At 35.1% G+C, this 15,742-nt stretch overlaps 1 protein-coding gene across 1 annotated transcript in view; it reads left to right on the plus strand.

The window, feature by feature from the left end:
* The first annotated feature begins 10,804 nt into the window (after positions 1–10,804).
* C3H3orf52 (chromosome 3 C3orf52 homolog) overlaps positions 10,805–15,742 on the plus strand; it is a 46,258-nt gene continuing 41,320 nt past the window's right edge. Inside the window, exon 1 of the mRNA XM_051985275.1 lies at positions 10,805–10,989. Within this exon, the coding sequence (XP_051841235.1) occupies positions 10,882–10,989 (108 nt within the window). The 5' untranslated portion in view covers positions 10,805–10,881. The remainder of the gene's footprint in view (positions 10,990–15,742) is intronic.

Genomic DNA, 15,742 nt, shown 5'->3' on the forward strand with positions numbered 1-15,742 from the left:
ATTTTATATTTTATCATGGAAGTTATGAGGGATCACTGGATTTATTAAATAAGGGGGTATGTGGGCAGACCTGATATTCAAGAAAATCATTTTGGTGGCAAAATGGAATGGCAAGAGATTTATGACAGGTCTACCAAGCAGTGGAAAATTACAATAGTCTAGACATGAAATGATATTCTAGGGTGGTGTCAGTGTCAAAAGAGAGAAGGGGACATATTTGAGAGATATTGCAAGGATGAAATTGAGAGGTCTTGACAACAGACTGGATACGGATGGTAAAAGATAGTGAGAAATCAAGGGTAGTGTCTAAATTGTGAGGCTGAAGGATTGTGAGGGTGGTTTTATACTTGTTAGAAATGGATATTTGGGAAGAGAGGAAAATTTTGGAGGAAAAGATGAGTTCATTTTTGAACATGTTGAGTTTTAAATGTCTACAAAACAGCTAATTTAAGATGTATGATAAGCATTTGGAAATGTTTTACATCAGTAGAGAGATAAATGTTAGATAAATAGATCTGAGAATGATCAGCATAGAGATAATCATTGAATTCTTGGGAGCTGATGAAATCACCAACTGAAATACTATAGAGGAAGAATAGAAAAGAGGCTAGGATGGAGTCCTATGAAACACCCATAATTAGCTGGAATGACCTGGATGAAAATCCAACAAAGAAGATTTCTTAAAAATGTCAGGTGAGTAGGAGAAAAGCCAGGAAAATCTATTTTTAAAAAAAAGCGTATCAAAGAGAAGACAGTGATTGACAATGTTAAAGACTGAAGAAAAGTCAATAAAGATAATGATTGAAGAAAGGCCATTGGAGTCAGCAATTAAGAGATCATTAATAACTTTGAAGAATGCGATTTTAGTTGAATGATGAGGTTAGAAATCAAATTGCATAGAGTTAAGAAAATGAGAGGAGATCAAGTAAAGGCACGTATTATTACCAAGTAAAGGAAGTGGGATAAAGAACATCTAGAGTGTAGCCTGGTGAGGAATGAAAAGATAAGTGTTCTGGGACCCCTCCTTAAATAAAGATTCTGAGTGGAGCTATCCAATAAGAGAGTAAGGCCAGAGGAGTGGAGGATACTTTCAATGTATGACTTCTAAGGTTAGAGCGAGGCTTCTGTCCTTGGTGGTCAGAAGGAAGAAAATGAATTTTGGCTGGGGCTATTCTAAAATAAAGTTCTGTGAGAGACAGTTATCAAAGAGGTGAGTTGGGGCCCTAGGACAAAAATGCTCTGGTGCATGTTCTCTGGCATGGATAGAGAGATGAAATACCATTAAACTAAGTCAAGAAAGCTGGATTCTAGTCTTTATTCTGCTGGGACACTCATTTTACAACAGTAGAGAAGTCAGTTGACATCTTTGGGGCTCAATTTCCTCATCATTCAAAAAACAGTTATTAAATATCTACTATGTTCATGGGGCATTTCCTAGTTTACTATATTATATGCTTTCCGCTCTTGAAAAGCAATACATCTCAATGATAAATTCCATGTATCTATGAAAGTGACTGCACTATGGCATGAATCAGTTGGGTAAATCAGCTATTTTCTCCCACAAATGGGAAAACCAACATTTCCAATATGTAGATATAAAACTTCACTATGTAGAAAGACCTTGACAAATTGGACTGACACAAATCAATAAACCTAGTTCATTTTTGCCTATAATGTATAAATAACCCAAGGTTCATTCATCAAACACAGGAGTCTTAATTTTATCTTGTTGTCTATTTTAAAGGCTTATCTCCATACACATACATATGTGTGGAATAATTGGATAGTTAGGATAGCTACCTAGAGAAGTCAAAGAAAATCTTTATATGATACGTATTATCTGGAAATACTCTATCTCACAAACTTATGGACCAAGCCAAAGGCAAAAGTGGAGCAGACTGGATACATTCCTATGATGCTAGGCAACCAGAAGTTCTCTGAGTCTAATGTGATTAATTTTGAATTTAGAACTAAAGAACTAAAATTTGGGCATTAGCTCTACCATGTATTACTTTGTGACCATGACACTTAAAATCTCTTTTGGATTTAGTTTCCTCACGTGTCAAAGTAATGATTATAGCTAAGATTTATTTATCACTTTTAAATTATTAAAGTGTTATTTATAATATATATACACATATATACACAGGATTGTATGGGATATTGACAGAGGACTAGCATCTCTGGTATGAGGGCTTACACATCTGGCTTACACACAACATACATAATTTATTTTTTAAAGTTAAAATAAGCAAAAAGTGAAAAGAATATAAAAATCAGCTGAATATATACAAAGACTAGAAATGTAGAAATATCTGAAAAAGTTTAGTAACTCATAAATACATAAAATTTATGTCCTGTTATGTATATATATATAGTATGTATTTTACTGTTTAATAACCTAAATGAATAGCTATACATTTTTTCTTAAAATTAAATTTGTGGTAAAAGAACTGTGGTTTGATGTACTAATTTTGGGATACTAAGACTGTTTATGGCAATCTCTCACATGACATCTTGTGGTGATCTTGCAATGATTGTTGCATTTTGAATGTCTTGTATCTTGTTGTTTAAATGAAATAAACTCTATTAAAATCATGGATTTCAAGTGTAGTATTCCTAGTGGTTCAGAAAGTGTTCCCATAAAATAGAAGAAAGTGATAAATTTGAAAGAAAAAGCAGAGTTATTAGATGTGCTTCATTCAGGCAAAACAGCTGCTATGGCTGTCACCATTAAGGTATTAATGAGTCGACCATAAGGTATATCAAGAAAAAGAAGAAGGAAATCTGTGCTGCAGCTATTCCAACATGTGCAAAGCATTTGCATAAACTATGGGATCCCCATCTTTCTCTCATGTAAAATGTGTAATATTCTTTTGGGTGAAGGATTATTATAAAAAAGGCATTCTGGTAGATTCTGGTATCATATGAGAAAAGTCTAAGTTTTTACATGATTTCCTAAAGGAAAATGAAGGTGAAGGGTTTACTGCTACAGATTTTCAGGACAGCAAAAACTGACTTGAAAATTTTTCACAGAAAGATTTAGCCTACACAGTTTAAAAAGTAATGGGAAAGACACCTGGCTATCAAGAGGCACCTAGGGAGTTTCCTGAAACCCTGAACAAATGGTTTGAAGGTTACAAAACCAAAACAGATAGTCAATGCTGAAGAAACTGCCCTATAATTTGGGAGAAAGTGCCTTTAGGTCACAGAGATGTATTACAAGCTAATGGTGAATACCAATAGGGAATTTCAAAGGTTATTTATTATTATTTTTTGTTATGCATGAATATGTTCAGTATTGTTCTCCTTGAATAATTATTTCATTTAAAATTTTTTTCATATTTTGAATTTTAAAACTTTTGTTTTCATATAGTATTTTTATTTAACATTGACCTACATATAACCTATGACCAAATCCTTAACCCAAATCCTTAATCCTTTAAAACAAGGTACTGTAAATATTCCATAAAAGAAAAAGAAAAAAAATTAAATTTCTTCTCTGGCATGAAGGGGCAAAAATTTTTAATTAGATTTTCCAGATTGTGGGAGTGTCATACTCCTAACCCCCAAGATGTGAAAGTAATAATTGTACTGATGCATTGGTTAATTAATGTCTTCTTATCATCTGACAACTTATCTCTCTGATTCTGTTTCTACTGAGAAATATGTGACTAAATTGGAGCAAACTATTGTTTTTGTTCCAAGCACATACTTGCTGGGGGACCTGAGGATCTCTTACTATTTCTAAGTCCATTCACTGCTTCTCTGTTCTTTTGTATAAAGATTTGGAAGATCAACATTGCAAACACTGTTTGTTTCTAAGTAATTGATTTAGAATTAAAGGAAGCTGTTACCAGGTGAGTGGTTCAGCCTTGGATTACACAGGAATCCACCAGGATTCTCCTTTGGAAACAATTGACTTGTACTTCTATTTTATTGGCTGTTTAATAAAGTGTTCTCTTTATTTTTTTGGGAGGGGGAGGAGTAAATACATATAACAACATTCCAGATTTTTTAAAGGCTCTCTTTAGTTCAAGATTTTAGAGAAAAACTCATGCAGCTATGACTTAAATAAACAGTCAGGTGTGGTGGTGTGGATTTCTTGAATGTTGAATGTTCAAATAGCAGAGGACTGAGATAATCAGTTTTCTGAGCTCAATATACTGAGCCTTGTGGAACATGACTCCACAATGTTGTTTAAGGAGCATTGATCCCATTTTGGAAAGAAAGAGGTAACTATTTCCATGCTAACCAGAGTGGAATAGAGCCAGTGAATAGCCTTTGAATTTCCAGCCTGGCAAAGATTAAAAAATAAAAAAAATATATATATGTAAATTATATATATGCATTATATACATAATATTAATTAATTTATTTATTTTTGCTGAGGCAATTGGGGGGTTAAGTGACTTGCCCAGGGTCACACAGCTAGGAAGTGTTAAGTGTCTGAGACCACATTTGGACTCCATTCCCCCTGACTTTAGTGCTGGTGCTTTATCCACTACGCCACCTAGCTACTCCATATATATTTAATTTTTAAAAGAAGTATTCAATTCTAGCATGGAGAAAAATTGAAGATGGATTAGGTCAGTAGTTCTCAAACTTTTGTTTTCAGTATCTTTATCCTATTAAAAATTATTGAGGATCTCTCCAAAGCATTTTTGTTTATCTGGATTATATTTATAGACATTTACCGTATTGGAGATTAAAACTATTTTTGAATTTGTAGACCCTCTAAAAGAGTTTCAGAGATGCCCAGGATTCTCTAGACCATACTTTGAGAACCACAAGATTAGGTAGTCACTGATGTTAGCAAATAATCCTTTACTAATGTGGAGAAAAAGCAGAATCAGATTAGAATATCATGATATTAGTAAATAATCTGACTGCCTACTATTCTAACATTGATATTTCTCTATGCTACTATAGAAAGCTTCTTTCTAATTCACTATGGATCTTTTTCTTGGAGTTAGATTCCTCCTCTTCCCCCTCCCACACCCATTTTGTTGAGTTTGTGAATGACATCTAGGAAGGAATTCCCTCATTACTGACAAGGCAAGTAAAATTGGGAAAATCAAATAAATACTACTGATTAGAAACAAGAAATTAATTAGCAATCCAGACTATGGATCAGCTCCATTTAGCCTCAGTTAAAAAGATGTAAATCTGATATTGTTTGACTGTATTTATGGAATTGTGGGGACATTTCAGAGCCTTATTTACGGAAGCATTGATGGATCTGGTTTAAAGAGTTCATGTATCATGGAGGACATGGGTGCATGAAAAGCACTGGGGGTGGCTACCTTTTATTATTCTGGAGGGTTCCACAAAGTCCCCATGACTCAGAGGAAACAGATTTGGCATACATCTAAAGAAAAAGATATCTAAATGGAGTGACTCATTATCCAGGGCAATATTGCTGGAACGGTGTGTTTTTAGGTTTAAGTAAGGAACTATTATAGATGAAATCAGGTCAGGAACAAGGCTTCTTTCTCTAAATTACAAATCTGTAACTCAATTCTTAAGATGACTATCTTGGTCAGCAGACTCAAGGAAGGAGCCTCTGGTGTTTTTAATTGAATCTTTCTTTAGGCTTTAGATTCAGTATAGTGTCAGTTTGGGGGCTTGGGTAGCAACAAGATTCATTGCATTATTCATTCAGCATTCATACCTATTACTACCTACCTAATATTGAAATATTAAATACCAACTATGTATAGTGTGGAGCAGGAAGGTGGTACACTGGATAGAGTACTGTGGAGTCAGGAAGACTTGACTTCAATTATGAATTGGAAGTGAAAACCCAGATCACGTAATTTTTCAGATTTTGTTCCATTATACCTTGTCTATTTTAAATTGTGCTGTCAATATCAACTTAAGCCATTATATAAATATGAGCATTATAAAACATTATGGAATCATTTATTATTGAGAGAAAAATCTGTTTCTAAACTTGATATCCAGCATTATGTATTATAAATTCTCAGTCTCTATGTTTTTTAATACATGTAACTTTCTCATATGACAAATGGTTCTAACCATACTATTTTAAAAAGAATCTTCCTGGAAATTGAATGAATGCCCATCAGTTGGGGAATAGCTGAACAAGGTATGGTATATAGTATATGGATGTAATAGAATATAAGAAATAATGAGCAGGCTGATTTCATAAAAGCCTTAAAAGATTTATATGAACTTATGTTCAAGGAAATAAGCAGAACCAGGACAACTCTGTACATAGTAACAACAAGATTATGGGATGATTAACTGTAATGGACATAGCTCTTTTCAATAATGAAGTGATTCAAGGCAATTCCAATAAACCTGTGATGAAAAGAGCCATTCATATTGAGAGAATTATGGAGGCTAAATGCGGATCAAAGCATGGTATTTTCATCTTTTTTTGTTGTTTGCTTACTTATTTTCTTTTCCATTCTTGTGGTTTTTTTTTTTCTTTTCATCTTTTTTTTTTTTTTTTTGCACTGGATGATGAATATGGAAATATGTTTAGAAGAATTATATATACTTAACTTAAATTACTTGCTCTCTTGAAAAGAGGGAGAAAAATTGGAGCACAAGGTTCTACAAAGTTGAATGTTGAAAACTATTTTTACAAGTATTTGAAAAAATAAGATATTATTAAAAGAATCTTCCATTGTTGGCATTTGTAATACCCAATCAAAGTTATTTGTGTTGATGTCAAAGCTGTCAAGCTTTGCCAGCTGGTCTGAAGTCCCAGGGGAAGACTATATGGAGGTCAGATAGAGAAACTATTTACCAGGGAGCCAGGGCAAGGAAAGGACTTACAGAGATCAAAACTTAAAGTGAAAAAGGAAAATTAGACTCCTGGCAGGTTTGATATATCAATGATAGCACAAGTTTAATTTATTAAAAGCAGAAATCATTGTTTTTTTCCCCTAAACTATCCCTCTTCTGAACTTCCATAGACATCAACATCCTATCAGATACCCAGTTTCTTAACCTTAGCGTCATTCTCAACTCTTTATTATGATTCACATTACATATCAAAACTGTTGCCAAATTTTGTTTTTTTCATAACATTTCTCCATTATGTCCTCTTCTTTTTCTTCCCATAGCTAGTACCCTGAGATCTGTTAAAGTTCTTAACTTAAAAAGGCCAAGATCTCCTACTGCATCCAGGGCCATCTCCAGCCATCCTGATCTATATTTTGCCACTGGACCTAGATGACTCTAGAGGAAAAAATAAGGCTAGTAATTTTGCACACTCCATTACTCATTTCAAACTTATTTAATCACCTGCCCGATATCATAGTCCTCTTTTGAGAATGAATGACAAACAACAATTATCCTAATCCAACATCCTAATCACTTACAAGACTATAACTTCTTCATTTGTTTCCCTGTCTCAAATCTTTTTAAACTTCAATCCTTACTTGACTCAACTACTAAGATGATTATTCTCATATTTAGGCCTGATTAATGTCATTCTGCCTTTTCAATCAACTTCAGGAGCTCTTTTCTGTTCAGCATCAACTATAAATCCCTATACTTGTTATTTAAAGCTCTTTATAATCTGGCCCCTTTAAACCTTTCCAGTCTTCTTATACTTTACTTTAGCTTTTTCCACAGCTTATAAATCTACTTCTTCACACATTCAAAAAGAAAAAAAATCCTTTGGACGATAGTGAGAAGAAACTTGATCTTTTCCAATTTATTTAGCTTTTTATTTTTCCTTTTTGGGACCCAATCTATGACACTAATCTCCCATCCTCAGTGCTAGGATACAGATGATATGATTAAAGTTCAGCAGTGTTTCAGAGATCAGATTGCTCTTATATTGTCAGACTCACTTGTCTGAATTGCTTAACCTATTAATACCTGAAGCTTCAGGAAATTTGAGGAAAAAGAAAAAAAAAAAAAAACATTCCATTGACTTTACTTTAAACCAAGGTAAAGAGAGTCAAGATTTGGGAACAGAGTCTAAGGCATTGACAAGGGAACTGAAATTTGATACTGATGTGATTTTATCAGCCAGGCTTTTTATGCCACCTGACTAGGGAAAAAAGTGATTTCAGAATACAGGTGGACTTTAACCCAAAGCAGGAGATAAATGTATTCCTGTTTGGAACAGAAGTACTGAGTAAGTAGGGAGCAAGGCAGGGCAGTATTGTGCCAGGTTGCCCCACCCACTTATTATGCAGACTATCTAAAGTAGAATTTGAGCTGCTCATCTAGCTGTGGACGTACCCCAAGAATCTGTGCTGAGCCCTCTTCTCTCTATACTTATTCTCTCTCAGTGGTCTCATCAGCTCCCATGGTATAATTACTATGTTTATGTAGATGATTCCAGTTCTGTATCACAAATAACCTATTGGATATTTCAAACTGGATTTCCTGTTCAACTAAAGAATCTCAAACAATACATATTTAAAATAGAACTTATCTTTTCCCCTAAATTCTCAACCTTTTCTTGATCGTGACTGTAGGTATACATGATGCAATCAAGGGTCAACCAGGCTGAACCTTGTAGAATCATACTTGTTTCCTGGATCTCCCTTTGCCTTTACTATCCAAGTAATTTCTACATAACAACATTCATATTAGTCCCTTTCTCTCCAGCCATAAAACAATATCTAGTTCAGCTCCTTGTAATAGATGGCCTATACAACATTTCAGTAGTTTCCTAATTGTTGTCCCTGCCTCAAGTCCTTTCCTATTCTAATTTATCCTTTATATAGCTGTCAAAGTGATTTTTACTAAATCATTCTTGCTTAACAGACTCCAGTAAATCCCTACTATCTCTACTCCTCTAAACATTTAAAGCCCTTCATAATCTTTCTCAACAGATCTTTCCAGCTTCATTATACATTATTCCTCTTTACAGACTGTGGGATTAAATTGGCCTTTTACTAGTTCCTTATACACTGCAAAGCTATTTCCATGTCTGCAACAACTGCCTCACCATATTTAGAAGTCATTCTCTTCTCATTTCTGCCTTTTGGAATCCCCTCCTTTCCTTTTAAGACCAATTCGAATGCTAACTTCTACACAAAACCCTTCCTGACCCTCCCAGTTACACTTTTAATTCATAAATGCTTCTCAAAGACAGTGTGGTGTAGAAAATAGCATAAACTTCAGCCTAGAAAGACCTGAGGCCAAGTCCCACATATTGGTTATGTGATTAAAAATCACTTAAATGCTTAGTATCATCCCAGGTAACGGGATGTTCCGTTCAATTAAAGAATCTCAATCAAAACATATTCAAAACAGAACTCATTACCTTCTCACCTCAATTCAAACTTCTCTTGAACAGTGATTATATGTATCAACTGTGCAGTTAAGGGTCACATAGACTGAATCCCTTGGAGTCATATTTATTTGCTGGATCTCCTTTGCCTCCAATACTCAAGTTATTTCGCAGAATAACAACTCTCATATTAGTTCCTTTGTTTCAACCCATAAGACAATATCTAGTTCAGTGCTAATCAGTATTTGTTGAAAAGTTTTCCTCAAAATTGAATGGATGCCCATCAATTGGAGAATGGCTGGGTAAATTGTGATATATGAATGTTATGGAATATTATTGTTCTGTAAGAAATGACCAGCAGGATGAATACAGAAAGGCTTGGAGAGACTTACATGAACTGATGCTAAGTGAAATGAGCAGAACCAGGAGATCATTATATACTTCAACAACGATATTGTATGAGGATGTATTCTGATGGAAGTGGACTTCTTTGACAAAGAGACCTAACTCAGTTTCAATTGATAAATGATGGACAGAAGCAGCTACACCCAAAAAAAAAAAAAGAACACTGGGAAACGAATGTGAACTATATCTGCATATTTGTTTTTCTTCCCGGGTTATTTTTACCTTCTGAATCCAATTCTCCCTGTGCAACAAGAGAACTGTTCGGTTCTGCAAACATATATTGTATCTAAGATATACTGCAACATATCTAACATATATAGGACTGCTTGCCATCTAGGGGAGGGGGTGGAGGGAGGGAGGGGAAAAATCGGAACAGAAACGAGTGCAAGGGATAATGTTGTAAAAAAAATTACCCTGGCATGGATTCTGTCAATATAAAGTTATTATTAAATAAAATAAAAGAAAAAGAAAAGGGCATTTGGACTAGGCTGGAACAATAAAACCAGTGAAATTAAAAAAAAAAAAAAAGAAAGAAAAGTTTTCCTCAAATAGGAGTGACCTGTATCAATTAAGTCACAGATTCAGTTACACGGGCTTACCTTGTTATTTTAAGCCTGATCAAGACTTGTGTGTGTGTGTGTGTGTGTGTGTGTCTAACACCTACCCCAGTACTGAGCATATAGTAGGTACTTACTAAGTGTTTGTTGATTATCTGCTTGATTGAAAGGCTGTGAACTGGACAAAATGAAACCCAAAGTCCATAGTTTTTTAGTGCTGCGCCCCTACTTTAGGAAGGTAAGCATCCAAATTCTTTCTGCTCAGTGTAGTTTTTCTGGTTCTTTCAGCACTGCCAGGTCTTTCCCCCAGCCTGTTCAGGCGGGGAATCTGACTATCCAAGGTTAGCTTGGAGCCACAAGCACGTTGAACAAACCAGAAAAACAGCCCGCGGGAGGAGACGACATCTTCACGCTCGCCCTTCACTAGGATGGGCACAGCAAAGGCTCCCTGACACGGACTGAATCTCCTTTTGGCCCCGAGTTGAGTTAGTCTGTATGACTGGCCCCTCCCGGACCCGGGCCACGTCACTCCCGGTGGGCGGGATAGAAGGGAGTCTCCTCAGGTGAGTGCGGATCGCCGGCCAGAACTCTTCAGTTTTCTTGGCGTCTCGCCCTCACGCCCCATGACCATCGCTTTCCTCTGCTCTCTCAAGGGGGGAAGGAGGTTGCCAGCACCTGGCTGATGCGATGATTGCGCTCTCAGATCTCGAGCCGCGGCACGAAGAGGCAGAGCCTCTGAACCGTCCAGTTCCTCAATCGACCAGCATCCAAGTGGAGAACCTCGAGCCAGTCCAGGTAGGAATACTTAAATGAAGTGTGGAGGTAGCAGATTTAAGAACAGACCTCCTATAAAATACTTAAAACATAAGTTTAACCTTCCTAAGTTGACTAAAGCAAACGGATATAAAGTATGTTGTGAATTCGAATAGTAACACTATAAACCCCAAGGAGGAAATTTTGAGCTCTTTGGGAGAGGGACTATGTCTAACATATCCTAAAGTCACCAGGTTAAATTGACAAGGAAGTGACTTCTTGCCTGCTAGTAGATTGCGGGGGATTAGCTTTTATGAAGCAAGACTCTGAGGTTTCTGATCCTTTTCTTCCTCAATGTTGTATTTGACTTGTGGTGTTCTGTGTGGTATCTCAAACATTGTTAATGTTTCCTCGAAGCTATTAAAAAAGTTGTCTATTTGGAAATAAAAGCGATGCCACAGGACAGATCGGACATATTTAAGATATGCTTTGTATGTAGCTGGCTACAGTTACTAAAACAAACGTCGTTTTCCTTTTATTATAATACTCTCTTTTAGAGCAACAAGACATTTTTTAAATGGGCATGTGAAACTATGGGGTCCAGATAATTGCCATTTTAAAATAATTAATTATAATGGCATCAATTAATGGACTTTTTTTTTGGGGGGGGCATTGCTTGGAAAATGACATTGTTATTTCTATGGCAATAAGTAGTAAATAAACTGACCACGAATCATTATTTTTTTTACATGGAACAACAGTAAGAAACCACCCAATAGCTACAACCAAAATGTTAGACTGAGAGTTGTAGATTATGGATTGATCCTCTTTCTGTTCTACCAATTTTCACTCCCACCCAAGTTTTCAGTCAACAAATTTTTATTAAGCACATAGCCGCAATCCAATCAAGACTTTCTATCCTCAGGCCAGTCCACCTCTCCTTCCCTACACAATCCCCAAGAGGAAGAGAGGGAGAGAAGATGAGATCGGAGGAAGAGTTAGAGTTATGGAGGGGATTGATGTCCATTTTTCACCTGCTTAGAAGAATTCAATTGAATTTGAAGTCTTCTATTCCAACTTTAGCCCTTAGCAATTTTCAGTCAAGGCTTGTCTTTCTCTTTATTTGAATCCTAGTTGTGTTTCATACATCATTAATTTTTAATAGCTATGACAACCATGACATAATTTTGTGCCAAATGCCATTTTAAACTGAGAAGAAATTAGAGCAGTTGGAGAGCTCTCCCCATATAGGTCTAATTGTCATTTTTTTCTTTCATTGATTCTTGCCCCATACTCTCATATTGCATCCCCAAGCAGGGAGTTCAAATGTGAAAGTTCCCTTATCAACATATACTGGATGTCTTGGTATTTATACTTCCAGGAACTCATAATTCTATTTAAAGGTTTGTGTGAGAACAAATTGGCTTCCCTTTTGAATTTGAAATAATAGGAATTCTGAGAATGTTCTAGCTTTTATTACACATGGCTACAAGTTTGCAATAATCTAGGCTAATTGTCTGGGACTGGGATGTATTTTAGGGGAAAAAAAAGATTATCTGAAACTTCAGTCTAAGATTTATTGAGTATGTATATTTTTCAAATATATAAACTTGGGTTCTCTCTCTTTCTATCTCTATCTTTCAGCCTCTTGGGGTGTGTATGTGTGTGTGTGTGTGTGTGTGTGTGTGTGTGTGTGTGTGTTCCAGACATGAGTTTCAGTCCTAGAAAATCTTAAGAAGTTATAATCATTTAAATTCAGACAGCTCTTATTTAGCCTACATTTATTGAGAACTTATATTTGACCTTGGGCAAGCCATTTAACTTTTTCATATCTATGTTCTCCCCATTTTAAACATTAGGAATAATAGTTACCAGAGATGTTATAGAAATGATTTATGTATAAGATTGGACTAAGTATCTCCAAAGCCCCTTCTAACTTTAAGATTCCACTATACCTGCCTACAAACAGGGCATATTTGTTGTTTCTGACTTCATAATTACATTCATTTCTACACAAAACCTTTCTTAATAGTGTCATTTGCCTAGAGGCTGCTAGGTAGTACAGTGGATAGAGTGTTGGTACTGAGTTCAAATTGTATTGCCCTAAGCATGTCACTTAATTTATGTTTGCCTCAGTTTCTTAATCTATAAAATGGGTGTCATAATAGCATCTCTCTCTTAGGGTTATTGTGAAAATCAAATGAGATAATAATATAAAAGTGCCTGGCACATAGTAAGTTTAATAAGTGTCTCCTTCCTTACTCTTTAATCACCTTGTATTTAATTTTTTTAATCCATTTTATAAATACATATACATACAGGCTTTCATACCTATATGCATTTATGCACATGCATCTTATTTGTTTCTTACAATTCTATAAGGAAAGTGCAATTATGTTTATTAAGAAAACTGAGGCTCAAAGTAATGAAGTGAACTTGCTAAGGAATATACATCTAGTAAGTGTCCGAGGTAAGATTCAGTCACTGGTTGTCCTGGTCTGAAAGCAGTGTAATAGTAGAATAATTTTTTTATTCCGCCATGCTGCTTTTTTGGATATATAGCTTTAACAATAACAAACAATAATTTTAATAATAATAATGATAGCAGCTGATGTGTATAAAGTGCTTTGAAGTTTGTAAAGAACTGAACAAATTTTATTTTTTTGATCCCCATAACAACCCTTAAATTGGTACTATTAATTATTAATCCTATTTTATAGATGAGGAAATTGAGACTGAGAAATTTAATGATTTGCCCAGGATCACATAGAAGACATCCACAAATGCATCTAAGGCAAAATTTCTTGTTGAAATAGTGATAGGTCAGTTTAAAAGGGGCTTCCCATCTCAAAATACATGCTTTCATATTTAACAATAATTAATAATAATTGCTAACATTTATATAGCACCTATTATATGTCAAGGCATTGTGCTAAGCATTTTTTGGTTATTTCATTTGATCTTCACAACAATTCTGGGAGGTAGGTGCTTATTATTATCTCCATTTTACAGATAAGGAAACTGAGGCTAACAAGCCAGGATCATACAATTAATGTCTGAAGTTGAAATTTGAACTCAGATCTTTCTGACTTCACAGTTTCACGTTGATGCTCTTTTATATTAATGTATTAGGTCATACATCAACATGTTTTCCTGTCTCTAGATCATTGAGAAGAGGTGGGCATCTCAACTTCTTTATTCTAGACTGTCACACAGAGACCAATGAAAACCAAGTTTTAGTATTATTATTTAACAGGAGCAAGTCTTTAAAGAAGCAATGCATATCATATTATTTACCATTCCCAAACAGTAATTCTCTGAATCTTCAGGTAGGTATGAGAACTAATGTTTTTGCTTCCATTCTTGTGGACATTGCTTATCTGTCCTGATATGCACTTTTAACTTGTTTTTGCTACAAGGACCATTCCATTCCAGAACTTTTCTTCATTCTCTTTAGGGAATGCTATTTAAGAAACACTGCCTTAAGGGAATATAAAACATGCAATTTCCTTTTCCAGTCAACTTTCTGAGGTACCTCCATAAGAAATATAACCTTTAGGGCATGAGATTGATTTCTTTTTTCTTTTTTGTATGTACATTAACTTTTATTTCCAAGTTATAAGTTCATCATAATATTTACCTTAGGAGTTTATGTGATCACTCCTTTGACACACAGGCATGACACAGAGTATTTGAGAAATTTTTTGGAAATGCTTTAAATTCTATCTTCTTAAACTATGGTTCATGATCCATATGGGGTCTCATAACTGAATGAGGGAAAAATTATGGCAAAATTATGATTTATTATCAGTAAATGTTTGATTTGTTTACCTACCTTACATATCTGTATATATGGGATCATGTAAAAATTTCTCAGATTAAAAGGGGCTGCAAGTGGAAACTGCAAAGTAGAAAAAAGTTTAAGAAGCCCTACTTTAAATAACTCTGTCCTAATAAATAATTGAAGATCTATTTTATAAAGGGAGATTAAACTGGTTCTGTTTATCCCCAGAGAGCAGAACCAGGAGTGACAAGTGGAAGTTGCAAAGTAGTAAATTGAGTTTTGATATCAATAAGAATTTCTTAACATTAGGGAAGTTTTAAAAATGGAAATAGTTTCTTCAGGAAGCAATGGTTTCCTCTTCCACTGGAGTCTACAGACAGTCTGAACAAACCCTTATCGGGGTCCCTTTCAGTGGACTTCCCTTGGGTTGGACTGCGTGGCTGCTGAGGTCTTGCAAATCCAGAATTCTGTTTCTATTCCATGTCTTTTATAATAATCTCAATGCTACAAAATCTTCATGCTTTGAGGGTGGATTTGATGTTTTCTAAGCAACCAAAAGGTAGACACAGAGCTAGTGAACCAAAGTGAGTTGTTTCCATAAAAAATGCCTTACGGTCAAGAATAGAATATGATTAAAAAGTGATGAGTCTAATTGATCTAATGGAATGGCAAACAGCTTCTTAAGGTCATTCCAAAAGAAGAATTATCAAAATGTTTTGGAGCAATGGCAGAATAACTGGAGCAAACTTATAAACTTCCTAAAATCACCAGATCACAGATGTAGACTTGGATGATTCTTCAAAGATCCTCTAGTTCATTCCCCTGTCATTTTCAGTCTCTTTTATGTATCAGTCTCTTTTGTATTGCTTGCGAATATGACCTTTTCTTTAGCTATCTCCTCCAGCTATGGACTGTTGTATCTTCTCTCTCATTATTAAACTCTTACAGTTATCTTAACTCATGATCTTCATTTAGTTCCTAAAATGCTTTGCAAAGAGATAAATTTTGAAT

Source organism: Antechinus flavipes, chromosome 3, assembly GCF_016432865.1.
Source record: "Antechinus flavipes isolate AdamAnt ecotype Samford, QLD, Australia chromosome 3, AdamAnt_v2, whole genome shotgun sequence".
Taxonomy (NCBI): Eukaryota; Metazoa; Chordata; class Mammalia; order Dasyuromorphia; family Dasyuridae; genus Antechinus; species Antechinus flavipes.